Below are 27,110 nucleotides of genomic sequence, written 5' to 3' on the forward strand. Positions count from 1 at the left end.
CACCTGTTCTGCTTGTCTGACTACCCAACCATTTACTTGTAGATCACTACTGTCGGATTGTATTTAGAACAGTATTTTCTTCTTTTGCCTTTAACTCTTGCAAACCTGTCTTCCTCTGCCCCCACCCCATCCCCCCCACTCTCCCACTTACTGTATATTGACTTCCCATTCTCTCAATTAACACTTGTCTCTCCACTAACCCATGACTTCCCCTTTCTTTCTCCTTGTTAAAAAAATTCCATTTTTTATGAAAGATCTTTCTATAAACCAGCATCATCAAGTTGACGTTCACTCACAACACCCTATAGGACAGAGCAGGACAGGCCCTGTACCGGGCTTGGGGGCTGTTGGTCTTTACAGAAGCAGACGGCCACCTCCTTCCTCCCATGAGGCAGCTGGAGGGGTTGAGCTGAGACAGTTCCATTTGCAGCCAACTGCTTGAACCGCTGTACCACCAAGGCTACATAGGGTCAGGCTCTGTTCTGCAAAGGCATCATCTTTGGAAACATATGTAAAATTACATTTTCAGAAAAGCACCCAACATCAAACAGCTAAAATACCTCCATCAATTCTGGAAGACGAACTTCAAAATGGTTTAGAATCCTAATGGTCAGAAGCCGAATCTAGAGAAAGTAAAAGGCACAGTTTCAAACTCCAACGATTAACGACAAGAAGACACTGATCCACAGCCAACGAGGGCTAAGCTTCATGCGATCAGGAGATGAGTGGACCATATGTTAACCGCAGGTGGGATTCTCATGGTCCACACCAACCGACACCTGCTCAAGCAGTGCCTGACACTCATCTCCGACCAGCCTGGACTGGGCGACAGGGTGCCTGTACGGCCCCGCTGTTTCTTTGAACTTTCACCCTGTAAATACGAGTGCTCTCCAAAACATTTGTGGGGAAACTCCGTGATCTTTCCATTCCATTCCCCACCAACTTTCTGAAGTCCCCGTGTAAGTGCTAAGAGCCCGATTCAGCTGAACATTCAATGGCAATGACTGGATCTTATTCCTAGCAATGCCTTTGGCTATTTCCACACCAGCATGAGCAGCAGAATTACATGGAGGGCTTTACAAAGTGATAGTGGTTTATCAGTTCTGCCCTAGCCCTGCTCAATCAGAGACTCGAGGGGACGGATTCAGCATTCATATTTTTATTAAACTTCCCAATAGGTCCTGCTGGGTTTCGGGGTCTAGACATTTTCTGACTCAAGCCTGTCTTTCCACTGGTTGGTTAAAAGAGCAAGAGGAGAGCGGCTGAGGACACTTCACAAACCAGCCTTACCTTGGACACGCCAGTTGAAATGTTTCCTTGTAACTTTGGAAATAATTCCATTAAAGCTTCCTGCGAAAGTGGTTCTTTGCAGCCATACAAGGATAATCTCTGATAATAGAGATCAGCCAACAGCAACACGGATGGCTCCAGAGGCAACATTCTGTAACAAACAAGGCCTTGATGAGAACCAAGTTGGCCCCTCATCCTGCCCAAGGGCTCAGATGAGCCCGTGCACTGTAGGGCACCACCAGGGACGAAGAACTGTCAGAGGTGAGCAGGAGTGTGATGTGGACTCCTGGCAGCGTGTCACAGCGCAAGAGTTGGAGGCTCGGCCACAGTGACATGTTCAGGGACACACAACTCTGTGTGACACAACACGCTATCTCAGCTACAAATCTGTACTGCCTCAGCTCTCAGCAGGAATCACAGAAGAGGAAGGCACACACTCCTAGATGGAGTGTCAGCCATGAGCTAGGCACTGTGCTGGGGAGAGAAGGAATGAGGAAGTTTAGCACGTGGGCTCTGGGGTAAGGCAGCTAAGTTTGAACATGACCACAGCGCATCATTCATCAGCACACGAGTTACTTTACCGCCGTATGCTGTCACCACACCACAAGTATTTACCAAGGGTCTACCATGTGTCAGTGACCGTCTGAGCACTGTGGACGGCATTAGAGAAAAGAGAAAGTCTCTTGTCTTCCAGGAGCTAACAGAAAGATAAGGGCAAACCAAACCAACTTCACTGGCCTTGGGCCAATTTCAACTCACAGTGACTTTATGGGTCAGGGCAGAACTGTGCCTGTGGGTTTCCGAGACGGTAAAGCTTTACAGGAATAGAAAGCCTCATCTTTCTCCTACAGAGCAGATGGTGGCTTTGAACTCCTTATCTTGCAGTTGGCAACCGATGCATACTCCATTATGCCACCAGGGCTCCTTTCTGATAAGGGCAGATAACAAATAAAAATACACGAGATCCAAAGAAGCATGACAGTGATCAGTGCCATGAAGACAAGTGTATCGGGAAAAGGAGGCTAGACCAAGAGACAGGCGTGTATGACGGGGAGACAAGTTTTTGCCAGGGGTTAGGCGTGAAAGGTAGACTGAAGTAAAGAAGTGAGCCACGTGGTTAGCTGGAGGAAAAGCATTCTAGGCAGAAGGAACATCAATTCCAAGACCCAGAGAGAGGCATGCCTGTCCATCGGAGGAAGATCTAAGAGGCCACTATGGTTAGAACTGCACTGCCAGAGACGAGGAGTTGGAGAAGAGGGTAGAGGAGCCTGGGTGAGAACAGAACCAGACAGAGCTCTGAAAACATGACCGAGATTCTACTCTGAGTGAGAGGCCACCACCAGCGTGGGGTTTCTTGCGGCGGGACTGCTGACACTGTGGAAAGAAGGCACCTCTGTGGTGGGGGCTGCCCTGTGCACTGCAGGACGTTTGGCAGCATGACTGGTCTCTACCCACTAGACCGAAGCCCCCCTAGATGAGCAGTCCCGCAGGTGTAGCAGCCCCAAATGTCTGCAGTCTCACTCCTGCTCAAGGAAAGGAGCGACTTGATCTGCCGCCCTCAATTTCAAGGTGTCATTCTGGTTGTTGGCTGCGGAAGAGAAAGTAATAGGGCAGGGGTTGGCACACTGTGGCTCTGGAGTCATACGTGGCTCTTTGAGCACATACATGTGCTTCTGAAGTAAGATTGAAAAAAAAATGTTAAAGTCAGATAATGGTGACTTCATTTGTTTGTAAGAATACACCTATGGCTCTTGAATAATTTTGAAACTGTTGTGAGGGACAGGAAGGCTCTTCTGTCTCAGATGTTTGCTGACCCCACAACAGGGCAAGGGTCAGCAAGGACCTTCAGTAAGAAACAAATGCCATCATCCAGACAAGCAATTAATGGTGGTGGTTTAGATCAGAGGGCTGAGAAGCAGCTGCATTCTAGATTTATTTGAAAACCCATGTTCCCTCACTCCGTTAAGAGTAGCCATCTCTGGGAGCTGTTTTGAGGATGAAGTGCATGGATGCAGGCCACGTACCGTGGACAGTGATGGGCACATCATAACCCACCAGCCCACTGCCATCCAGCTGATTCCAACTCCGAGTGAACCTATGGGGCAGAGTAGAACTGCTCCACAGGTTTTCCAAGTAAATCTTCATGGGAGCAGACCCCTTCAGCTTTCTCCCACAGAGCTGCTAGCGGGTTTAAACTGCCAACCTATGGTTAATAGCCCAATGTTGAACCCACGGTGCCAGCAGGATTCCTGGTGCACAACAAGGATGCAATAAAGGTTATCTGTGCATGGCTATCACTGCACACAGGGTCTAATTTAATCTCCATGGGGAAAGTGAGGTCATCCCCTTTAGAGATAAGGAAGTAGAGGTTAACTAGCTTGCCCAAGGCCAAAGAAAAGTTAATGGGGGAGACAAGGTCCAAATGCCTTGGCTGTGCAACTTACACCTTGTTCATCACAGGTCATAACACGGGGACAGAGGTGTGCCTCCACAAACTTTACCGCCAGAACGACAGGAGCACACCTGCTGCTGGCTTCTGGTACAGCAGGGCTAGCAGCTATCTGGCCAGGGGGTCTACAGAAGTCATATGGATTCCACACACTCTGTGCAAGTCCCTTTTTGTTTCAAAACTTGGATGCCTAAAATTGCTTATACCAAGGAATATGGGAGAACAAGCTTACGTAGAAGAGTAAAGGAGAAAGTTCCTCCCTGAAGGAAGTTTAAACCAATTCAATGAACTGCCACGAAATGGCAACGTCACCTGATTCCGAAATGGAGAGAGACTCTGGCTGCGTGTTAGCTGTGATCACCTCTATACTGACCCCCTGCCACTCAAACTAAAGGATTTACAATGGGCTGCAGGTAGTCCACCATCTGCGCCCACCCACTCCTAGGTCCTCCTCTGCTGGCCCCCATGCCCCGTATTCACTCCAAGCCTCAACCACTTTAAAGGCTTTCTTGCTGCTCGGGCCAAGTCCATCGGGGAGCACAGTGCCTGTCCACCCCGTGGCATGGGCATTCCTTTCTGGAGCACCCCTCCCCCAACACTGTGGCTTGTTCTCTGGCTGCCTGCAGGTCACGTCTTCCTCGTGAAGCCCTTCCTACACCCTGCCACCGGTGCCCAGCACCGGACTCATCCAATCTCCTGAGTCTGCATGATTTTCCACATCTTCCACTTACCACCTTCTAGCATACCTTAAAACGTTCAAGGAAACAATCCATTGGTTTTTACTTCATTTTTCCAGGCGCTCTTTGAAGGCCCCTGTAGTGCACTTACTGAGCTCAGAGAGTCTTCCTGCTGGAATGTGAGGATTGAGAGGGCAGAGCACTTGGGCGGTGTCACCCGAGGACAGAACAGTGCCAGGCATAGAATAAACATTTATTGAATGAAGTGAATAGATTCATCTGTTTGTTTGTTCTTTTTAAAACATGGAAAGAAAATGGATCAAGCCAGAAAAAGCAGCTAAGAGCTTCGGCAGGTTTTCAAGAGGTCTCTAAGCTAAGCAGCCTGGGACTTTCCAGCAATGGCCCTGTGTGACTGAGAGACCGACATCCCAGGAGCTGGCTAAACCTCAGACAAACACATAAAGAGGAGGGGGAAGGAAATTCTTCTGCAGCAGAGATCACGTCCAAGTGAGGTAGAATATGAAATGAGGAGTGAGCATGTGGATGTTGGACCCACTGAAGAAGTTACCAAAGGTCAGCACTGTGCAATGTGATGGGATTGGTCTGTGACCTCTAAGCGCTGTAAGACACATTTAGACACACGGAAGTACCCTGTACACGGGGGATTCTGAACTTAAAGATTGCATCAACACCAGTGCTTCTATTATCTTGTATTTCCATTTCCCAGGAGTGTTTTCAAGCCCCCTTGTAAAGCTACTTACACGATTAAGTTCTTCACACGCTCCACAGGAACCAGGCGGAGAAGTTCAGAGGACTCTTCCAAGCTCAGCAGAGCACTCACAGCTTGACAGAGAACAAATAAGGTTCCTGAGGGCAGAAAACAGGGAAAGCACGTTATCTCCTTGCTGTGACCCATCTCACTGATCTGACGTGACTCTCCTGCTCACGGAACGTTTGTGAACTTTTGTTTCCTAAGTGAATTCTCCATCAAATGTCATATGGCAGGAATGAAAAAAGGCAATTGCATATTTTATTAAGAGAAAAAAAATACACCCAGAGAGAGGGAATAAAAATGTAGTGTTCCATGACCTGAGCTAACGAGGAAATTAAATGGTTCCAACCCTCACTGGAAGGTGTGACTGTGGAGGTAAGAAGATTGGGAGTTTACAAAAGCTAAGACATCTCTGAATAAAATGTGGATTGACTTTATTTCTCCAATTTGTAATTCATAAGCCCAATGGCTACTACCTATAATTCCTTCCATTAATAATGCCAACAAACCATCTTTTAATTCCTAGACTAGAAGTCGGCAAACTATGACTATAAGCCAAATCAGGTAGGCAGTTTGTCCTACCTGAAAATCTGACAATGGTTTCTACAATACTAGAAGGGTTGTTTTAAGAAACAAACAAAAAAACCAAAAAATATGTGATGAAGACTACATGTGGCCCATAAATCTTAAAATATTTACTATTAGATTCTTTACAGAAAATGTTTGCCAGCTCCAGCATAAGACTATACCAGCATTGTCCAATGGAAGTTTCCACAACGGTGGGATGGTCTGACTTGTGTTGTCTAATATGGTAGCCACTGCCCTGTGTGGCTCCTAAGCCACACACCCAGGGAAAATCTCTGCTAGTCTCTACCATATTTGCTCAGTGTCTAACACACTAACTCCACTGCCATCGAGTTGATGTTGATCCTGATTCAAAACAACTCTCAACGTAAGGTTATCTGATGCTGTAAATCTTTATGAGAGCAGGTATTGGCCTCATCTACTTCCCATGGAGCAACCAGTGGGTTGGATCTGCCTATCTTGTCTTAACAGTCCAATGCTTAACTGACAGTGCCATCAGGGCGCCTCAGTCTTTAACACCAAACCTATTAAACCAGCGGTTCTCAACTTGTGGGTCGCAACCCCTTTGGGGGTCACACGACCCTTTCACAGGTGTTGCCCCATTCATAACAGTAGCAAATTTACAGTTATGAAGTAGCAACAAAAATGATTTTATGGTTGAGAGTTACCACGACATTAGGAACTGTATTAAAGGGTCGTTGCATTAGGAAGATTGAGAACCACTGTATCAAACTGACATATAATTGTGTGAAACAGAGGGTAGTTTTGGTTTATGTTTTAAAGATTATCCCTGGGCAGCCATTTCGAGGGTTATTCAACCTCAGTGGTTCCAGAAAGTTTAAATAAGCCTGTAGAACATAGAAGAAATGGAGTGTCTCTAACTGCCTCCATGAACACCTGCCTTTTTTGCCATAAGACCAGGACCCGAACAAAGATACTATAAAGTAATTCTGATCAAAAGGGCAGAAATACAGAATAGAATTTCAAATACTGACAATCTCCAGACTTTCTGGAAGCATGCAGGCTGGACGTGGATGAACCCCTGAAACTGCTGCCCTGAGAAATTCTTGAAACCTTAAGAAAAACTACGCTCTGAAGTCTTCTTTAAAGTTTAACTTAACTAGTAGAGAATGGCTGCCTTGAACACTGCGCTCTTTCCAGAGCCGGCTACACGCAGTCAACAGCACCAGCCGCTCGAACGAGGAGACGGGAAACGTAGGGTCAGTGCACCTAAGTTAATGAGGGGGTAACTGTCAGAGGAGGGTGAGAGTGATCACACCACTGGAAACATGTAGTCAATGTCACTGAATTATGTACATGCAAACTCTTGAACTGGTACACACAGTTGTGTAAATTCTCAACAACAAACATATGTGTATGATATTATGCTAGAAGAATGCAATACACCTGTTTGAAAACCATCTCAAACGAGAAGGGGAAACTGCAAGTACTCAACCAGACAGGGCTTTGGGCCACTGCAAAGAATCGTAAAAGTCTTCCTGGGGGAGCAGAGCTTGAGCTCAGCTTTGAAACACAGCGGGGATTCATCGAACCCCAAAAATCTCGACAGGCCTCCAGGCAGAGGGGTGCGTGTGTAAGTGCAGCCCATACCTGAACCCAACCCCCGGCCAAAGAGGACAGCCTGACTATTGCAGAGATGCCCAAGGTTGGAAGTCTTGACAGAAGCAGACGGCTACCTCTTCCTTCCAGGGAGCAGGTTCACACAGCTGAGCTTGCGCTTAACCTGGGTTCCTGAGAGGGGTCAGAAGGCTGATAATGGAGGAAGCCCTCCTCAGCGTAGATGGCTAGACTGTCGGGAGCTGACAGTGTATACTAGGGTTGTGGACATGGGCTGGGCGGGGCTCGAACACAAGTGACCCCACACACCGTGGCATCCTTTCGATACACGTTCAGATGTGTTTGCACTCAGGCCACACAGCCACCCCACTCTGGGAAACAAGTGCAGCGACTCTCCGGCTCTCCCATATCCCCTTTCTTTCCGGGTCCAGCACACAGCGGCTCACGCCAGCAGACAATGTGATTACTTTTCCCTGGTATGCTGTGTGTTTACATGTACTCTGCATCAGCTCACAGAAAACGGGAAGAGAACAAACGGTGATTGTAACTGACCTTTTCCAAAGCTCCCTCTGTCAATAGCTGCGAGGAGTGACTCTATAAGGCACGTGACCAGTGGTATCACCTTCTCTTTGTCACGAAGCCTGTCCAAGAGGTAGGGAGAAAGAGAGAGAAGTTCAGTCTGGCATCTGTGGCCTTTTCATTGACTGTCCAAGAAGGGCTAGCAAATATTTAAGTCAACCTGGTTTCTTACCTAATATGTGGTAAGACTACAAGTGCTGCCCAAGACTGTGAAAGGTAAGTAGCATCTTTACTTGGAGGCAGCTGAATTATAGACAAGAGATGATCCAACACTGGAATCGGTTCCTTCTCTTCCTTGGATCTAGTCTTCATCTGCTTTAAATAGGATCTGAAAGATGAAAATTTAAAAACAAAAATACATGCTTAAAATAGAAGAGGATGCAAAGGCCCTTGCCCTACAAACTTTGAAACGAAGTCGGTTCTTTTCCATCTGTGGACATATATAAGCACACGAATATGAGTTCATGTGCCGCCTTGATTTCCTTGCCTCACACCATCCAATAAGCTCCCTTAATACATTCCAACTCCTTAGCTGCGCCGATGGGGCATGATGTGATCTGTCCTCTCCCACCTCTCTCGCTCCTTCCACCCATTCTCCTCGCTCAGTGCACTGTGGCCACACCGAGCTTCCTCCTGTTTTTCAAACACGCTGAGCTCACTGCTGACCCTGACCCATCTTGGCAATGCCTCGCCCTCTAGCTGGAAAGCTTTCCGTCCAAATCTGGTTGTGCTGGTCACACTAGAAGAAGGAACATTGGCCCCTACGTTCACTCTCCCCCTAAATACATGCTCCATTATTTTTAAAATCATCTTCTCTAGCCCTTCATACCCTTTCCTCAAGAATGGGGAAAATAAGAATGCAATCCCCCCCACCCCGAAGAAGCCTTTACCTCCAGTTCCCAGAAACAGCCTGACCCAGTAAGTATTTGCCAAATGAAGGAATATATTTATTTCTCATGGAGTCATTTCACATCTATTAATTTTATTCTCAAAACAAAACCTGTGAGATGAATGGGTGTAGTTCAAAGATTTGAATTACCATATTTACTCGAGTATAAGCCAACCCGAAAATCAGTTGAGGCACCTAATTTTACCACAAAACTGCATTAAAAATGTGCTGAAAAAAACTCGGAGTATATATGGTATTTATCTTTAAGTCTTCAGAAGTGACAAGACAAAGAAGCCCATTCACACACCACACCCCTGGGGGATGGGGAGAGAGGGGAGGGGTGTTTTCTCAGGGAAACTAGCTTAAAGCTAATATGCCTGCCTTTGTTTATCCTTATCTTACCACATTCCAAGAAGGATTTGACATGGCTGAGGTGACTAGGTGAGGTCTAACACCCAGCCTCAGTCAGACCCTGTCTTCCCCTTGAGAACCAAAAATCTCTTACAAGCCATTTACCTGTTGTGCACAGGCTTGGTGTTATGAAATCAAGAGAAAAGCTCCTAAGAAATAATTCAAAAGAAGCTCTTCATTACTTGCTCCCTAGGAATCAGAACTTACCAAATTAAGAAGCCAACATGTCTGTGGGATGTTTGGGGAGAGAAGCTACTTTCAAGGTTGGCAAAGGAGACGCATGGTAACAGGTTGGGTCACTCCCCAACCTCCAGAAGTTCAAGTCATCCGGTGCTCTCTTGTGACCATGGAAACACTAACAGTACCACCACGGATGCCTGCAGCTTTGATCCCTATGCTGTCTGAGCCACAGCCGCCCACTGTTTGAGTGAATGGGTCCATCCATCTCCTCGAGGGTCTTCCTCTTTTCCGCTGACCCTTTTCTATACCAAGCATGATATCATCATTCTCCAGAACCAGTTCTCCTGGTGGTGCGTCCTAGGTATGTGAGACACAGTCTCATCACCCTCCCATCTAAGCAGCGTTCCAAGTGTACCTCCTCCAAGAAAGATTTATTTCCTGCGGCTCTGACCCACAGCAACCTACGCACAACGGAAGGAAGCACCGCATGGTCCTGTGCCGTCCTCAAAATCTTTCCTAGGCCTGAGGCCACTGGTCCAGCCACGGTGTCAATCCATCTCGTCGAAGGCCTTCCTCTCCTCTGCTGTCCCCCCGTACTTGATCAAGCACAATGTCCTTCTCCAGGGATTTGTCTCTCCTGATAATGTGTCCAAAGTATGTACGATGAAGAATTCCTGACATCCTTGCCTCTAAGGGGCACTCTGGCCTTACTTCTTTCAACACAGAATAGTTTGTCTATTCAGCAGTCCATAGTACTTTCAGTACTCTTCACTAGGACCACAATTCAAATACAAATGCATCTATTCTTCGGTCTTCCTTACTCAAGAATGCATCAATTCTTCTTAAAGTTTCCTTATTCACGGTTCAGCTTTCGCATCAAGTTGATAACACTTTAGTCCTCGGTGACATTTGCTTTTTAATACTTTTGCAGCAGATCTGCCCAATGCAACACATTGTTTTTCTGACTATTGTGTGGCCAAAACAAACTATGAACAGCCTTGAGAAGAATGAGAATGCCAGGATTCTGCACTGTGCTCCTATGGAAGCCGCACATGGCTCAGCAGGAGAGAGCAGTCCCCGGAGAAGGGCACCATGCTTGGTAAAAGTAGCGGGGCAGTGGACTGACGGCCTGGCCACAACAATGGGCTTGAGCACAGGAAAAACAGGACGGCAGCTGACTGGGCAGCATTTCTTTCTGTTGTGTTTAACCTCCCTGGGGGTCTAATGATGTCAGTAATTTTGTACCCAAAGCGGTACATTGTTTTGCTTAAAACTTGTTTTATATTGTAGGCCCGTAGTTCTTTTAAAATTACTCATTTTAACCTCTCTAGTAGACATTCCAGGTATGATAAACTTTAATACACAGTTAACATTTACCCTGAGCCACACTGGGGATTATCGTCAGGGAGGTTAAGGTTGCTAAGGGTCAGAACCGACTCGATGGGCCCCAACAACAGCAGCATACATATGATAACATTAGGTAAGATTAATAAATACACAGACATAGCCCATGAGTACACGTAAACCTGGTGCAGTAGTCATACGTAGGTAGATGCGATCACTATCAATTCCTAGTCCTGATCATACCGTATTCTTGTACAAGATGCTACCACTGGGAACCTAGTAAAGGATGCACGGAGCTTTCTGCAGAATTTCTGACAACAGCACATGCAGCTACAAATGTTTACTATCCACGTGATACAAGCAAAGTGAATCTGTCTGTGTCCTTACATATATATACCTTTATACTGTACTTGCCAAAGGGATCATATACAATTTTATAACTAGCCTTTACCAAGCAATTATCATGGACACCCTTCTAGCTAATACATACAGGACTTCGTTTTTTCACAGCATTCTTGATCAACAAAGAGGTTAAACACAAAACATACCCCACCATCTGTTGTGAGAACACCAGAGGGTACTTTTCAATGGCCATTGAACCAGCAGTGGGAGGCGGTGCTTTGTTCAGAATGAGCTTGGCCAGAAGAGCCAGAGCTTCATCTTTGACTACAGCGTCATCAATCAAGAAGATATTCTCAATATATGAGAGAAAGCTTGGTAGAAAAAGCTAAAAATAAGAAAGAAAATCACATTTACTAACAGTTATCAATTTGATCATCTAATAAAGGGACGATTCCTGCAGGGGCAGTGAGTTACCGTATATACTCATGTGTAAGGCGAGTGCTGAAAAACTGGGGTTCAGCTTATACACGAATCAGTGGCATGAATGGATGTCATCTGGTCAAGCCCAACTAACAAAAGGAGGAAATCTCATGAAGCCTGCCATAGAGTTAATAGCAAAGTGGGTTCGAGATGCATGGGAAGACATTCCAGAAGACATGGTGCGACGTGCCTTCCAGAAATGTAGTATTAGTAATGCTATGGATGGCAGTGAAGACTGCGCTTTGTATGAAAATGACAGCAGTGATGGTGGTGACGGTGATCTCAGTGAGGACAGCGTCTATGATGCCCTCACATCAGCTGAAGCTCTGCATTGGGATACGGATGATGACGAGGAATCCAGTTTTGAAGGATTTAAACTCTTTACATTTTAGCTTGGTTGCTGATTGAGCTCAGGGAACAGTACTCTTAAGGTATCACTGTTGATACCTTATTGTTTTTGTTGAACATATTATCCACTTAGTGTGCTGATTTACTAATACTAAATGACTCGTTGTCCTTTTGTTTTTTATCTAAAATAAATATTTAAATACATTACCCCACTGATGTCTCAATTTTTAGTAATTTTATTTTCATTTGTTTTGATTATTGAAACTCACCAATAGCTTCTGCATTTTCCACCCTAGGCTTATACTCGAGTCAATCAGTTTTTCTGGTTTCCCAGGTAATAGTTAGATACCTCGGCTTATACTCAGGTCGGCTTATATTTGAGTATATACATAATTCAATTCCAATATTTCCAGAAAAAGAAAAACAGAACATAAATAAAAGGTCCGGGATCATAATGGCAATTAGACCTCTCCACACTAATGAGTGGTAGAAAAGAATGGAAAAATGCCTTTGAAACTGAAGGAAATTGCTTAGGACTTGGAATTCTACCTCCCCAAGCTGCCAACAGAGTGTGAGGAGAAGGTAAAGACATTTCAGACATTCGGAAACTCAAATTTGACCTCTCCTCATCCTTTCTCAGGAACCTCTGAAAAATATGTTGCAGACAAATACGTGAATATAACACAAAACGAGGCAGGCTTGGAGACTGGGAAGCAGGAGAGAAGCAAAGGGCCAGTCCCAGGACGGCAGTTGGGCAGCAGGCTTACAAAGCAGCCCGTCCATCCTGGAACTGCTCTAGAAGGATCTCCAAGAAAGCCAGCCGGAGCCTTTACATGCCCTGACCATTCGTCAAACACAGGCGTCTTATTTACAAGGCTGTTGGGAGCACAGTCTCACTGATCAGGTGTTCAGAGACAGCAACTTTAAAAAAAAAAAGAGGTAGTCACCGAGTATAAGCCGACCCGAATATCAGCCGAGGAACCTAATTATACCACAAAAACTGCCTTAAAAATGTGCTGAAATACTCGGCTCATACACAAGTATATACGGTATTAACATTTAAAAAAGTACATAAAAAAGAAGTGTAATCATAAAATATTCCTTGTTTATAAAAATTCAATATATGGTAAATACGGAGCCAACCCAGAGTTGTTATTCACCTCTATCATGCATGGAAGGGGAAAAGAACCTAAACGCACTTACCCCGGGAGGAGGTCTATACACTAGACCTCAAATGTCAGATCATGGAAAGGGAGGATATGTGGAGGAGTTAAATATGTCAAGTAAGTAACAGAAGAAATAGTTCAAAAGCATTGGATGTGGCTGGTACCGGGGAGGACCATGGAAGTGGAAGGTAACGTCTTTTAGGCCTGAGTTTTAAAACCATGGGCATAATCACAGATACCACTTTCATAAAATAAAGATTAAAAATATAGAAAGATCAAAGATCTTGTCAGGTAAGAAAGAAAAGAGGCAGCTGTTACAAAAACCCAAACGAGATAAGAACCCTCACTGGGCAGAAAGAAACAAGGACACACCCAAAACAGGTTTTCTGAGATAAATGAGAATTATAGGTTGTTAGCAAAGACTAATGTAAATGAAAGGTTGGCGGTTCAAGCCCACCAACCACTCCTAGGGAGCAGAGGATGTACTTGCACTCAGAGGCTCAGTCTCAGAAACCCATGGAGCTGTTCTACAGGTTCGCTCTGGGTTGGAATTGGCAGGATGGCAGATGAGTTTCTGATGGTAATAAGCGGAGGGTAGGTATGAAGATAGGGTCTAGGGAGCATATGGTAGAGTTACTAGCTAGACAAATGTCTTAAGAAAGTGGAGAGGAGACAGATAACTAACTCAGGAGTCAACAAGAAACATTTTAAACAAATATTCTGTGTCAATGAAATGAATTTCCACACTTCCTCCAATGCACGGTTTCAAAAGCCATATTCCATGCTTCACTTTCAGACAAAAGTTCCTAAATCGTTCCTGTGATTTTACTCCAGAGCTTAACTTTTTAAAGAATTATCATTTTTTATGTCTTAAAATATGAAATAAACTTTCATTTATAATCTAGGATTGGGATACAATTTGTTTTAAAAACAAAAAAATTCAGAATCCCCAATTTTTTAAATATTACTATGAAAAGTGAAAGAAATAACAAAAAGCCCAGAACTTATAATCTTACCTACCTGCTCAAACTGCTTCATAGCAAACATGACTTCCGAGAAATCCCAAATGAGATGTCTTTCAAATCCGCTCTCAAAAACCTGTGGACCACACGTCCAAATATATTAATATAGTTACAGAGGAAGAACTTTCCCCACTCATACAAATTAAAAATACTCAAAACTAGCCCAGAACTGGATCTACAATCAGGAGGTAGAGGAGTATCTGATGTAAGTTAATGCAGTCGAAACCCAAAAAGCTCACTGCCTCGATGCCAGGCAGAATCCAATAGAGCTTATTTTCTATTATGTTGTGAATACTCACAGCCCTTCTTACCCCAAATCGAGTGTGTGTGTACGGAGAGCACCACACCAGAGCGCTTCAAAAGGCTTCTTGAAAAATTAGATAAACAGACCATTTTTTTACCAGTGTTGTGAAGGTCCCTCACAGTGACCATCTGGATACTGAGCTCCCGTGCCAGGACATGGGAAGCCAGCCACCGTTTGTTAAGTCTTTCTAGTATCTGTGAACTTCTGCTACAGCTTCCTTTGCAATCCCTAGCTCCCAACACTGCAGCAATGCGCTCAAGCATAAGCACGAGGCAGGCAGGAACAGGGGGTATTTCATTCTGCGGTGTATAGATCCTTTTTTTTTTTTAATCATTCTATTGAGGGGGGGGTCTTAACTCTTATTACAATTAATGCATATATCCACTGTGTCAAGCACATTTGTACAATTGTTGCCATCATCATTTTCAAAACATTTTCTTTCTACTTGAGCCCTTGAGATCAGCTCATTTTCCTCCCTTCCTCCCTCATGAACCCTTAATAATTTATAAATTGTTATTTTTTTATGTCTTTCACTGGCCACTGCCTCCTTTACCCACTTTATTGTCTGTCCCTTTGGGAGGGGAGGTTATACATACATTATTGTGATCACTTCCCCATTTCTCCCCTCACCTTCCCTTTCCGAAACCTCCTGGTATCGCCTCTCTCATCAATGGTCCTGAGGGGTTTGTCTGTCCTGGCTCCCCTGTGTTGCGAGCTCGTTTTGTAGCAGTGTACATGCTCTGGTCTAGCTGGATTTGTAAAGTAGATTTGGGGTCATGATAGTGAGGTGGGGGGAAGCATTTAGGAACTAGAGGAAAGTTGTATGTTTCATCGTTGCCACTCTGCACCCTGACTGGCTAGCTCTTTCTTGTGATCCTTCTGTAGAGGATTTTCAATTGTCTACAGATGGGCTTTGGGTCTCTATTCCGCCCTCCCCCCTCAGTCACATTGATAGGATTTTTGGTTGAGTCTTTGAAGCCTGGTACCTGGTCCCATTGACACCTGATGACCACACAGTGTGCACAGATTCTTAATGAGTCCAACCAACTCAACACACAACAACAATCTCCTTAACAACTTCCTTGAGGGAAGAGCTTTGGCTTGGCTTCATCTGTCTTCCCGAGGAGGTTTATCCAGGAACCCTGGCGGTGTAGCGAGAACACATTAGGCCGCTCACCACACGGTCAGTAATTTGAAAACACTAGCTGCTCTGCGGGAGCAAGACAAGGCTTTCTGCAACTTCAAAAACCCAAAGCGGCAGTTCTACCCTGTCCTACAGGGTCACTAAGAGTCAGCATCAGCTCGTCGTCGCAGTGAGTCTGCTTTGTTTGTTTGCTTGTTTAAGAGGCTTATCAATGCTCAACATATAGCTAACTGCTCAATTACCTTTTCTATGGTTTCTTTGATGAGCGCCTCTGGTAGGGAAACATTCTCTCCTAGGATCAAAGCAGATATCACATCCAAGAGTGTCTCCCGGCAAGGGGAGGAGAGGTTGGCTATTTGCAAGGTTTGACACAATACCTGTAAGATGAAAGTAAAAAGGGTGCACTCAGCAATCATTTTTTCTTTAGCCAGTCCATTTTCAACGTGCAAACTCTAAGCGAATGAAGCTGGGGGCTCACCTTACAAACGCCATCAGGGTGGGTTACCTTGGAGCCATTGCCATGTTTCACAAGTATCAGATAGATTGCTAATAATCTTCTCAGCTGGTCAGAGCTTTCAGAGCAGTTAGTGGGGGTTACTTTAGTGTGCAGATCCAGGAGGGCTTCCTGCAGAAGAAGAGTTTCATAAGACAAAACAACTCCCCGGTCAACCCAATAATGAACATATTATGTGAAGCAGTTTCAACTTTCCACATCCTTTTAGGGTTAGGAGAAAAAGATACATTTACCAGCAATCACCCATGGAAAAGAAGGCCAATAACCGCTGACTGTTTGTCCTGAGTTCTTTAAGCATACCAAAGGTTCGTGGAAAATTCCCATAGACTTTTTTTTCATGATCTACATGAGGCTACCTCGTATTTACTCACAATTTCCGGATTACCCATTTACAGATGAGAAGACTAAGGAACAGACACTTTACAGAACTTTCCCTAGGCCCACTGGCAGGAAATTACTGCGCAAGGCTGAACACAGCGATCGACCAAGTGCCAAAGCTTGGCTCACAATGATTGTGTTCTGCTGTGGCTCCAGAGACCAGGGCCGGGGCAGGGGAATACGCTTAAAGTGAGAACTCACTTGCAAACATTCGAAAAATGTACCAAAATGTTCCTTGTAGACGTAGAGCGCTGTGGATCTGACCATGCTTTTCAGGGTTTCTCCAATGAAGCTCCAGGGGAGCAACGTTTCTGTTTCAGTAACAGGCCCTAGTTTTTGCAAAAGCAGATTCACCGCCTGTGGGGATCCAAGAGTCAGTAGAGGAAGCAGGCAAACCCTCCCTTTGAAGTATGACCGTGATAGTAATGAGAGCTAGCTTTATCATTCCACTGTCCCCTCCCCAATGGCACCCATCAACCAACTCCACTTTATGTTCTACCCTAGCGTCCAGGATGAGGGCCACAATGGTGTGTGAGTAAGCAGGGACACCCAGTCACCAGGGGCCGACATTAGGTGAGCTTTGTTGCTTAGCATCCTAACATTCCCCTGTTAAGGATTTTCTACTGGTTCTACATATCATCTACATACTTCGCCCGATTCTTTCCTTTTGAATCTCTCTGACATAGACCCACAGTACCTTTCCTGTCTGGCCCCTCTCCTCACCTTGCCCGTACAGGAGTGAAGCATGTTTCTGACTCCTTTACACATCTCAAAGAGCAGCTGTCCAACGCCTTCCACCTTCTCAGGATGCTTATCCAGGTCAAGAAACATTAAGTTGAAAAGCGTATTTTTATCAGAAACCTAAAATATCAAAGGAACACTTCTATTTACAGGATGAACATAATCAAATGAAGACATCGACTTTGGTATTTTCCAGGTTCATTCTTAGATATAATTAGGGACACTACAAGGAAGAGACGTTCTAAGGCTCTCCCATGACCACAACAGTGTACTTGCACTTGAAACCTCACAGAGGAAAGTTTACTTGTCAGTGTGGTCTTGAAGTATCAGGCAAAACCACCTAAGGCAATATACTATCTTTTAGATTTATAAACACAAAGGGAACAACACCAGTGTTTGTCTTTCACTACATGTAAACAAACATCGGTTGCTAGTTAATTCAGACTCCTGGGACTCCATGTATGAGTAGGAATGTGTTCCAAAGGGTTTTCAAGAGCTAATTGGGGGTTTTTCTTGGGGTGGGGGTCCTGGTGGCCTAGTTTTGTAGTTAGGCTAACCACAAGGTCAGCAGTTCAACTCCACCAGGGGCCCTGAGAGAAACAGAGGAGGTGACTTTCCGTCCCATAAGGTGTCTAGGAAACCCACAGGGGTAGCTCTAGCCTGTCCCATTCAGTCGTTATGAGCCAGAATCCACTCAATGGAAGTAAGCTTGGTTTTGGTTTCTGAGCCGCTGGGTCAACTTGAACTGCCAACCTTGCAGTTAGCACACAAATATGCTAGCCCTTTATACCACTCGGGGATACTCAAGTCCTCTAAAAATTTACAGCGGAAACAAACACAAATTATGCAATCAGATGCTTCTGCATAGTTACCATGAAGATTTCTGTTCACCTGGCTGTGTATGAACTGACATGGAACCCTCGAGGCAGAGTGGGCTGCTAACTGCAAGGTCAGCAGTTCAAAACCACCAGCTACTCCTCAGAGAAAGACAGTGCTTTCTATTCTTGTAAAGAAGTAGAAGCTCAGAAACTCAGGGGCAGTTCGACTCTGTCCAATAAGGTTACTTTCTACAAGTCAGCCTCAACTCAATGGCAGTGAGTTTGGTTCTTTGTTTGTTTACAGATACACAAATAGGAATAATCAGAGTGATTCAAAGTATCTCACATTAGTGAATGAAAACTAAACGGTGGGATAAGCTAGCAATGGATTTATCTATGTGTTAAAAAGAGTTCATTGCAAACCACATTACAAAAGAAAAAAAGAAAACCACACAACATTCTTGAAAGTTAACTACAAATAAACGACCAGACTAACCTTTCTCATGAGAAAAGTAAAGCTCTCAGCGGCAAAATTTCTTATATGCAGCTTTTTATGAGCCAGGAGTGTACTGTACATGCTATGGAACGAGAAAATCAAGCAGGTTTAATGATCAGGGCATGTTTTAATGACGCTACACATACTTGAATACCAACGACAGGAGACGGTGCGAGTTGTTCAAAGGATGACCGCCAGGTATAAAACAAGAACTCGGAGTGCTCATTCAGTTCATGGGACACCCAAATGCTAGCAGAAGACCGAAGGTCCCAGACCCCAAGAGGCCTGGGATTGGTGGAGCTGGCCTTACACGCAGGGCTGCATGGAGCGAGAAGACCTGATGATGAGCCCTGAACAGGAAGGTCTCGGGTGTGGGGCAGGAGAGCTTATTTCAGGAGAAGAAGCGAGCACGAAGAGGAGGCCATCAGCAACGGCTCTGGGCAAACAGAAGAGGCTGAACGAGAAGGAAACACACGGCCAGGTGGGTATCTGCAGACCAAGCTGCTGAAACAAACTGCTCTGGGGAGCTCACAGGTGTCTGGACTCCAGCTGACACTGACTGAGCACTTACTGTGCTACCTCATTTAGCCACTGCAACCCCGTGGGGGAGGTACTTCACCAGCTCCTCTACAGCTAATGACACCGAAGCATACGCAACTCATTCAAGATCGCAACCATAACGAGTCACTTGTATAATTATGTTGTTTAAAGCCAGCCCCCGATGTCAGAGGAGCACTATTATGACCCTCCCCAGTGCCTAACAGGTAAGCGTTGGTCTGCTAACCTCACGGTTGGTGGTTCAAACCTGCCAGTTGCTTCATCAGAGAACGATGAGGCTGTCCGCTCCCATAAAGATTTACAGCCTCAGAAACCGCGTATTAGGTTGCCATGGGTTTTTTTGTTTTAGTACCTAGCAGTCCTTACCCATAGCAGGGGTTAATAAACGCTTCTCGTGAGAGGATTACTTTCAGAAAGATTACTTTGGCAGCAGAATACAGGATGAAAATAAGAGAAAAAGAAGAGGCTAGCAGTCCAGTTATATAGAAAGCTGCTCAACTTCCACAAGTCTGGCCAAAGCAGGGCTAAGTGGGGAGAAGTGCCAATGGGTGAGCTCAAGAGACATTTCCTGAGTCTGTGCCGTGGAGCCAAAGACTTTACAATGGTCCATGAGGCCCTTTACGCTCTCCCCGCCCCATATATACCCACCCCTGCATCTCTGGCACCGGCTAACTACTCTCTCCCTTACTCATGCTGCCCCAGCCCCACAAGACTCCTCGCTGTTCACTGAAATGGTCCGCCAGAAACGGGCCCAATGTGTTATCCCGTTAGAATCTCAACTCCGCCTGAGCTGGAATTGTTATGTCCTACTTGTGAGTGCATCTCAAAGACCTGACACAAGTGCTCTGTGACTATTCACTGAGTGAGTACATGAGTAAAGAAGAGGACCTGGAGTTCCTGAAGATGAGTGGGGCAAAGACACCTCAAAGGCACCAAGTCCCAGTGGCCAGAGAATGCACAAAGCATTGGACTGCCAGAAAATAGGCAGCCAAACCCAGCCTGACTGATATACCACAACCTGTGAAAGGCAGAACTGGCCTGCGAAGGAAAACTCAGTATCTGTCACTAAGTAGAGTGGAAAAAACTGCACCCTGTCTAAGGTGGAAAACTTGCACAATCCTGGTAAACGAAGCAGTCCTGTTGAGTTCCAGCTCTCACAGGTTTCCCAGTAGTGAGCATTCAATATAGACTACTTAGGAGACTAATCATCAGAACCAAGCAACCATGTCCCCAAGACCAAGGATGATAAAAGTAGTTCTTATCCTTTGTTCACAACTCCTTCTACAAGGGAGGGTAGGGAAGGGAACAAAAACCCAAATCCACCCTTCCAGGCGGTGCTGTCAGCTAAGCATTGGTCTGCTAGCCACAAGGTCAGCAGTTCAAATTCACCTCTGGAGAAAAATGAGGCTGTCTGCTCCCATACATATTTACTGCCTTGGAAACTCACACGGGCCAGTCTCCTATGCCCAATAGGGTCTCTGTGAGTGGGAATCAACTTGTTGGCCATGAGTTAGCTTTGGTTTGGTTTTGAACCCAACCACGCAGTTCTTTTCTTGGGAGATAAGGAGTTGATCTTATGTATTCCTGTGATACGGAGAAACAACCAAATGGAAACTTCTACCATATCCCAGAATTAATCAAGTAAAAAGCCATCTTTCTCTTAAACAAAAAACTGTGCAATTTATTCTCTCTCTGTCCACATTCATTCACAAATATTTGAGTGCCTCAGGAAAGTACGCTAGGGTCGGGGGAAATGCAAATGCTTATGAGGGGTTTAAAAAAAAAGAAAAATGTTTATAGCCTTGTAGAAAACAAAATAAGGAAGCAGTTACAATAACAGCCAGGAAATAAAAGTGGCACAAAAATGTTAAAAGGGTTCACAGTTTAGAGCCCTCATGTCTCACTACAGGGCACTGGGATATTTGGGAAGGTTATGGGATGCATGACAGGCTTTGAGGAGTGGGCATGATTCAAACAGCTGGAGAGAGGGCCAGGCCAGGCCACTGAAGACTTAAGACTGGAGGACTTGGCATGAAGAGACCACAAGAGATCAAGCATTAGTTGGGTGTCAGACAGGAGCCAGGACAAAAGGCAAAGGCATCTTACAACACAATGAGAGAAAGGGACCACCTGTAGATATTGGTCATGTCCTTCACCATCAGTCTCCATAAGTACTTGTACAGATAGGACAGCGCCGTGAACGCCCATTCTAACAACTCCGTGTCCTGAGTCTCCAGGATAGATGTGATGGCCAGAAAAAAATCGGCAAAGTGTGGATAGAAGTCCGTCTGCAGATCTCGCGCCAACTGCACAACCAAGCTGGATTGAAAATGAAAGCATGTTAATATTTCTATTTCTGTATAAGGGGCACATTGTTTCCACTTCCGGTGGTGGGAAACTGGAAAAGACACTGGCGATGACATGGTCAGTGTAACTGTGTCACTGAAATGTACATGCAAACAATGTTGAAATGGGATATGTCTTGCTATTATGTATTTTTGCTGCAATTAACATAAACAGAAGCAAGTGATTCTGAGTAATATAGATGAGAAAACAAAGGTTACAAACTTATCTCACACTTAATGGTCAGTGGCCTATAACCACTGGAATAATTAAGCCAAAATCATTCTAAACCAAGGTCAATGAGAGTTATGAAACTCTTCACATCTTTCAGAGTTGGTCAGAGAAATTGGATTAGGTACATTCTATTACAAGTTATAGCCAATCATTTCAATCATTTCTAGGGTGCCAAAGAAAAATGGGGTTTCCTTGGGTATAGACAAGGAGCTTTAGTGGTACAGTGGCTAAGCACCTGACTACTAACTAACTGACTGTGGGTCAATTCCACTCTGTCCAATAAGTCTTTCTGAGAGGAATCAACTTGATGGCCACAGGCTTGAGTGTGTGTTTCCCTGAGGAGTATAAAACCATTTTTTAAAACGCCTACTCTTGAGATTTTGCTTTATGGTAAAATCACTCACTACCATCGAGTTGTTTCCGACTCATACTGAACCCTAAAGAATGAGTTAGAACTTCTCTTTCAGTTTCCTAGACTGAAATTCTTTAGGGAGTAGAGAGCCTATCTGTTTAAAATATTGCAATGTAACACAAAATCCAAATTGTTCTTGCTTCTAAATTATAAGCGCCTGAACTAAGGCATGGGTGAGGCTTTCTACTCCCATAAAGAATTACAGTCATGGAAACTGACTGGGGCAGTTCTACCCTGTCTTATAAGGTATGAGTTGTTATGAGTGAAACTGACTCAATGGCATTAAGTGTGTGGTTTGGAGCTGAGGCATATGTAGCAAAGAAACACAACTCTTCTTAAAATTCAGATAAATGTTGTTGAGATTTCTCTCAAATTGTTACTTACTCCAAAAGGGGCTGATAGGCAAAACTGTTCTTAATCTGCAGGTGAGTCTTCAAACTCTGAACGATCTCTTTTTGATGATAGACCAATTGATTGAATGACTGGCATTTGTCAATAACTTCTTTGTAAAATTTCCCTGGGTGGAGAGGGAAAAAAGACCAGGTTATGCAATTTTTAAAAATCACATCATCATGTAGTTGCGTAGACCACATACAGTATGGGAGCATAAAATAGAGACAAATAGAAAGTACCAAAGTGTTCTGTAAGGTTCAATTCTCTCCATTTCAGCAGGCCTTCAAAAAAGTAGGTTTCAACTTCCTGTCAAAATCAAAACAGTGCATTAATCAGAGAGCTCAAAGAAAAATTATGATGAAAGTTCGGGGGGTGGGGAAAGCTACATTAATACTTTAAGACAATGATGATAGTCAAGAGTTTAAAAGTTACTTTCCACTTTTTTAAAAAATGGGTACCAACATGGTACTTTGACAAACCATCAGTAGTCCCACAGGGACAGTGGACAGATAAAAACATTGCGCTGCTAGTTGGGTGGCAGCAAATTCTCTGAAGTGTGAGCCACGGCCACAGGAAGGGAGCGTATTTTACCGTGTTTGGTCTGTTTTTCAAAATTTCATTCTCAGAAAAAACAGGCTGGCATTTTACAGTTCTTTTGTTCTCCCCTTGGAATTAGGAACTGCTACAACCCTTTGGGGGCGAGTAATAATGGCATTTCTATCGAGTAACTGCCTAATGCACCACCACCCAATAGAACATTCTACAGCAGTAGAAACCATCTCTATCTGCACTTGTCCAATACAGCAGTGAGTCGCCACATAAACACTTGGATTTTTACTTTATGTCTAAATTGCAACACAAACCTACTGTATTGGTCAGTGTGGTGTCATGCATTTCACACTTCAATAGGAGTGACCTGGAAATCAATTCACTTTTACTAAAGAGAGACATAAACAAATGACTAGCGATACTTGAAGATCTAGCTAGCATTCGCTTACCTCATCATAGCTTGCGGTTCTATCAATCCGGTGAATAATATCGATATTCACATTCCCTAGTCGTTCAGCAAATGTAAGAAACTGTGGAGAGAGAAGGCATGGATCTAAGATACAGTTTCATTGAATACGTAACACATCCTGACTATCACACTATTGTACAGAAGTCACTTGCATAGAATGTTTATAGCTTTAGTCCTCAGCCTTCTTCTGACTACTTCAAGAAGCCTTTTCACTTACTGTCCTAAGTAACAGAATGCTTCGCTTACTGCATGATCAATGTTGAGCCTTGTTTTCTGTCATTCACAGCATGTGTATACCTGACCTTTTGAAACTAAGCACAGACAGCAACGTTGGAGCCCAGGGGATGGGTGTACTGACAAACAGAAAGAGCGGGAGCCTTAAACAAACGCACGACTCTTTGACTCAACGACAAGAAATCCACGTCCAAATATGTTTGTGGAAGTTCTCTCAGCGCTTTCATTTAAAATAAAACGCCAACACTCGGCTGGGGCGAACTGGCCTTTGGTGGAGCTACCGTTAGGCTTCATAGGCCATCGCAAGAACAGGTATGTGGCTAAGTTTTGGCAAACAGTGATTTTAAACCAAACACAAGTTACAGGCCTCCAAAGACCCGGGCAAAAAGCAACCATAGGCACACAGCCAGTGGCGACGTCGCTGGCAGCGGGAAATCACCACCCGCCTGTCGCCGGGCACCCGGGTGACAGTAGCGTTCACTCTGGGCTGAAGACTGGCATTCCCACGGCTGGCCCGGCGCCCCCACCACCAGGGAAGTCTGCGGTTCGGGGCCTTGGGCCGCCAGGCCGAAGGAGATGCACCTCTCGCCCCGCCACAGCCGTCCCGGGTGTCCCGGGTTCGCTGGGTCCCCCGAGCAAGGGGCTCGCGCGGGGCCTAGAACTCTGCGCCCCGCGACGACGCCCAGAGCCGGACCCCCGGGTGGGACAACCGACCCCGCGGCTCTGGCCCCCAGTGCCCGAGCTCACCCGGTGCGTGTTCTCGGTCTTGTGGGAAACGGGCTTTATCTTCATGGCCGCGGAGAGGCAGCGGCCCACGAGCGCGCGGAACGGGCCGAAAAGATCCAATGAACAGCGAGGAAGGAAAGCTGGATCGCACACGATCGCTCTGTGTGCCCGGGCGCCCACACGTTCCCTCACGTGCGGCCTGAGCGCACGGGCGCCGCCATCTTGGAAGAGGGGCGGGGCCTGAGCGCGTCACGTGGGCGGAAGAAGCCCCCGGAACCGGCTCACGCTCTTAAAGGAGCCACGCCAGCAGGAGCGGGGGCGCTAGGGCCGCGCGGGTTTGTGTACGTGGGGTTCCATTTCACGCCTTCCTATAAAAGTGAGAATGTATGTTTTTGTTTTTTAATGCACGTTTTATAAATGTATGCTTATTTTTAAAAAGCATACCTTCTTATTATCAGGGAGTATTTTCTGCATATGCTCCACACCGTGTCAAGTTCCTGACATGCATGACTTCACAGTAAAGTCCTTGTGGACGCTAACTAATCACAAATGAACTGTATATGATTAAGCCCCGTTGACACATAAGGAGACCTGGGTTGTGTCGCTGGTAAGTGGCAGTGTGGCAAAGGTCAATCTGATTCGAATGTTTGTACTCTAAGGACTACATTCTGAATAAAACTGGAAAAGAGAAAAAAGTAAAATATATACTAAACTTTCACCATGCCACAGACAACCACTTTTAAAATTTAGATTTTTTTAAAAACCACTCTATGGTCTATGTGTATCATGTTTTTGCGCATACTTGTACAAACCATTTTGTGTATATTTGTTCTCACTCAACAGTCATCCATTCAGAGTCCTTGAAATCAACTATGGTGCAGATTCTGTTGAAGACACGACAAACCATCATACTATGAATAATCATAATTCTCTTGGGGAACATTTGCTCTGAGGTGTTTACAGCTTACAGTAGCCAAGGAGAGAGATGTTAAGGGAACAACTATGTTTGGGGCTAAGAGTAGAGGTCAGTGGTTTGGGGAGTCATTATAAGTGTGGGATACTAAAAAGTGTGAAGTTGAATGAACGATCATGTAAGGAGAGAGCGATGAAAAAGAAGCCTGTGGTGCCCTAATTTAATGGGGAACCAAGCAGAATGCTGAGGAAGGGGGCTGGTGAGGTGGAAAGGGTTTCAATCCTGGCATGGAAGCAGTGCGAGGAAGTGTTGCCGAGGAAGTAGATGGTGAACTATATTGTAAGCTCAGGATAACAAAAAAGCTGCTGGATCGAACAAGATGAAGCCCACCGATGACATTGCTAGGCGCCCTCCCGTCAGTTGTGATGTACAGTGATCCTTGGTTCTGCATGACATCACCTAGCTTTGCAGCACCCTTACAATCCTTGTTAGGTGAGAGGCCATTGCTCCAGTCACTGTGTCAACCATCATGTTGAGGGCCTTCCTCTTTTTTGATGATCTGCTACTTTTCCAAGTGTGCTGTCCTCCTCCAGGAACAATGGCTCCACCTGCCAACATGTTCTAATTATTTGAAGCCAAGTCTCACCATCCTCCCTTCCAAGGAACATTCTGGCTACACATCTTCAAAGACAGATTGTTCTTTCTCCTGGCAGTCCATAGTGTATTCAATATTCTTTGCCAACAACACAATTCAGAGGCATCCCTTCTTTGATCTTAATTAATTTTCCATATTCAGACACATGTGGAGTGATTGAAGAGACCAAGTTGGGGTCAGGTGCACCTTAGTCCTCAAAGTGACATTTTTACTTATTAATACTTTAAATAGGTCTCAGATTTTCCCAATGCATTATGTCCTTTGATTTCTTGATAGCTTCTTCTGTGGGTTTTTAACGCAATGCATAAGGTTTTTGAAATATTTCAACAAGCTGATGAAGTGCTGAAATCACTAACTCATCCATGCCAGGAAATTTGAAGACAGCTAATTGGCCAACTGACTGGAAGAGATCCACATGTATACTTATACCGAAGAAAGGTGACCTAATAGAATGTTCAAACTGTAGAACAGTATCATGGATATCACATGCTAGTAAAAGTTTGCTGAAGATCATCTAACAAGGATTGTGGCAGCACATTGGCAGGGAGCTGCCAGAGGGTCAGGCCGGATTCAGAAGAGGACATGGAACAAGGGATATCACTGCTGATGTCAGATGAGTCTTGGCTCAAAGCAGAGAATACCAGAAAGATGTTTACTTGCGTTTCATTGACTACACAAAGGTATTTGATAGTGTGGACTGTAATAAATTGTGGATAACTTGAGAAGAATGAGAATTCCAAAACACTTCATTGTGCTCATTTAAACTTGTATATGGACGAAGAGACAGTTGTCAGAGCAAACAATGGAACACTGCACGGTTTAAAATCAGGAAAGTGTGTCAGGGTTGTATCCTCTCACCATATTTATTCAATCTGTATGCAGAGCAAATAATCAGAGAAGCTGGATTATATTCAGAAAACTGTGGCGTCAGGTTTGGAGGAAGGCTCATTAACAACCTATGGTAGACAGATGGCACAACCTAGCTTGCTGAAAATGAGGAGGACTTGAAGCACTTGCTGAGGAAGGTCAAGGATGGCAGCCTTCACTATGGATTACCACGCAATGTAAAGAAGACCAAATCCTCACAACTCAACCAATAGGGAACATCATGATAAAT

The 27,110-nt window shown here is 44.9% G+C and overlaps 1 protein-coding gene across 1 annotated transcript in view; it reads right to left on the reverse strand.

Annotated features, from left to right (window-relative positions):
* Nucleotides 1-24,661, reverse strand: part of UTP20 (UTP20 small subunit processome component) — a 105,598-nt gene extending 80,937 nt beyond the window's left edge. Inside the window, exons 1-17 of the mRNA XM_075551102.1 lie at nucleotides 24,447-24,661; nucleotides 23,446-23,526; nucleotides 22,687-22,753; nucleotides 22,439-22,571; nucleotides 21,196-21,384; nucleotides 18,508-18,589; nucleotides 17,176-17,313; nucleotides 16,654-16,809; nucleotides 16,039-16,185; nucleotides 15,803-15,937; nucleotides 14,111-14,188; nucleotides 11,303-11,481; nucleotides 8,103-8,258; nucleotides 7,904-7,992; nucleotides 5,178-5,283; nucleotides 1,291-1,441; nucleotides 561-623 (exon numbers count right to left, since the gene is read on the reverse strand). Of these exons, the coding sequence (XP_075407217.1) occupies nucleotides 561-623; nucleotides 1,291-1,441; nucleotides 5,178-5,283; nucleotides 7,904-7,992; nucleotides 8,103-8,258; nucleotides 11,303-11,481; nucleotides 14,111-14,188; nucleotides 15,803-15,937; nucleotides 16,039-16,185; nucleotides 16,654-16,809; nucleotides 17,176-17,313; nucleotides 18,508-18,589; nucleotides 21,196-21,384; nucleotides 22,439-22,571; nucleotides 22,687-22,753; nucleotides 23,446-23,526; nucleotides 24,447-24,491 (1,995 nt within the window). The 5' untranslated portion in view covers nucleotides 24,492-24,661. The remainder of the gene's footprint in view (nucleotides 1-560; nucleotides 624-1,290; nucleotides 1,442-5,177; nucleotides 5,284-7,903; nucleotides 7,993-8,102; nucleotides 8,259-11,302; nucleotides 11,482-14,110; nucleotides 14,189-15,802; nucleotides 15,938-16,038; nucleotides 16,186-16,653; nucleotides 16,810-17,175; nucleotides 17,314-18,507; nucleotides 18,590-21,195; nucleotides 21,385-22,438; nucleotides 22,572-22,686; nucleotides 22,754-23,445; nucleotides 23,527-24,446) is intronic.
* Between the last annotated feature and the right edge of the window lie 2,449 nt (nucleotides 24,662-27,110).

This window comes from Tenrec ecaudatus, chromosome 6, assembly GCF_050624435.1.
Source record: "Tenrec ecaudatus isolate mTenEca1 chromosome 6, mTenEca1.hap1, whole genome shotgun sequence".
Lineage (NCBI taxonomy): Eukaryota > Metazoa > Chordata > Mammalia > Afrosoricida > Tenrecidae > Tenrec > Tenrec ecaudatus.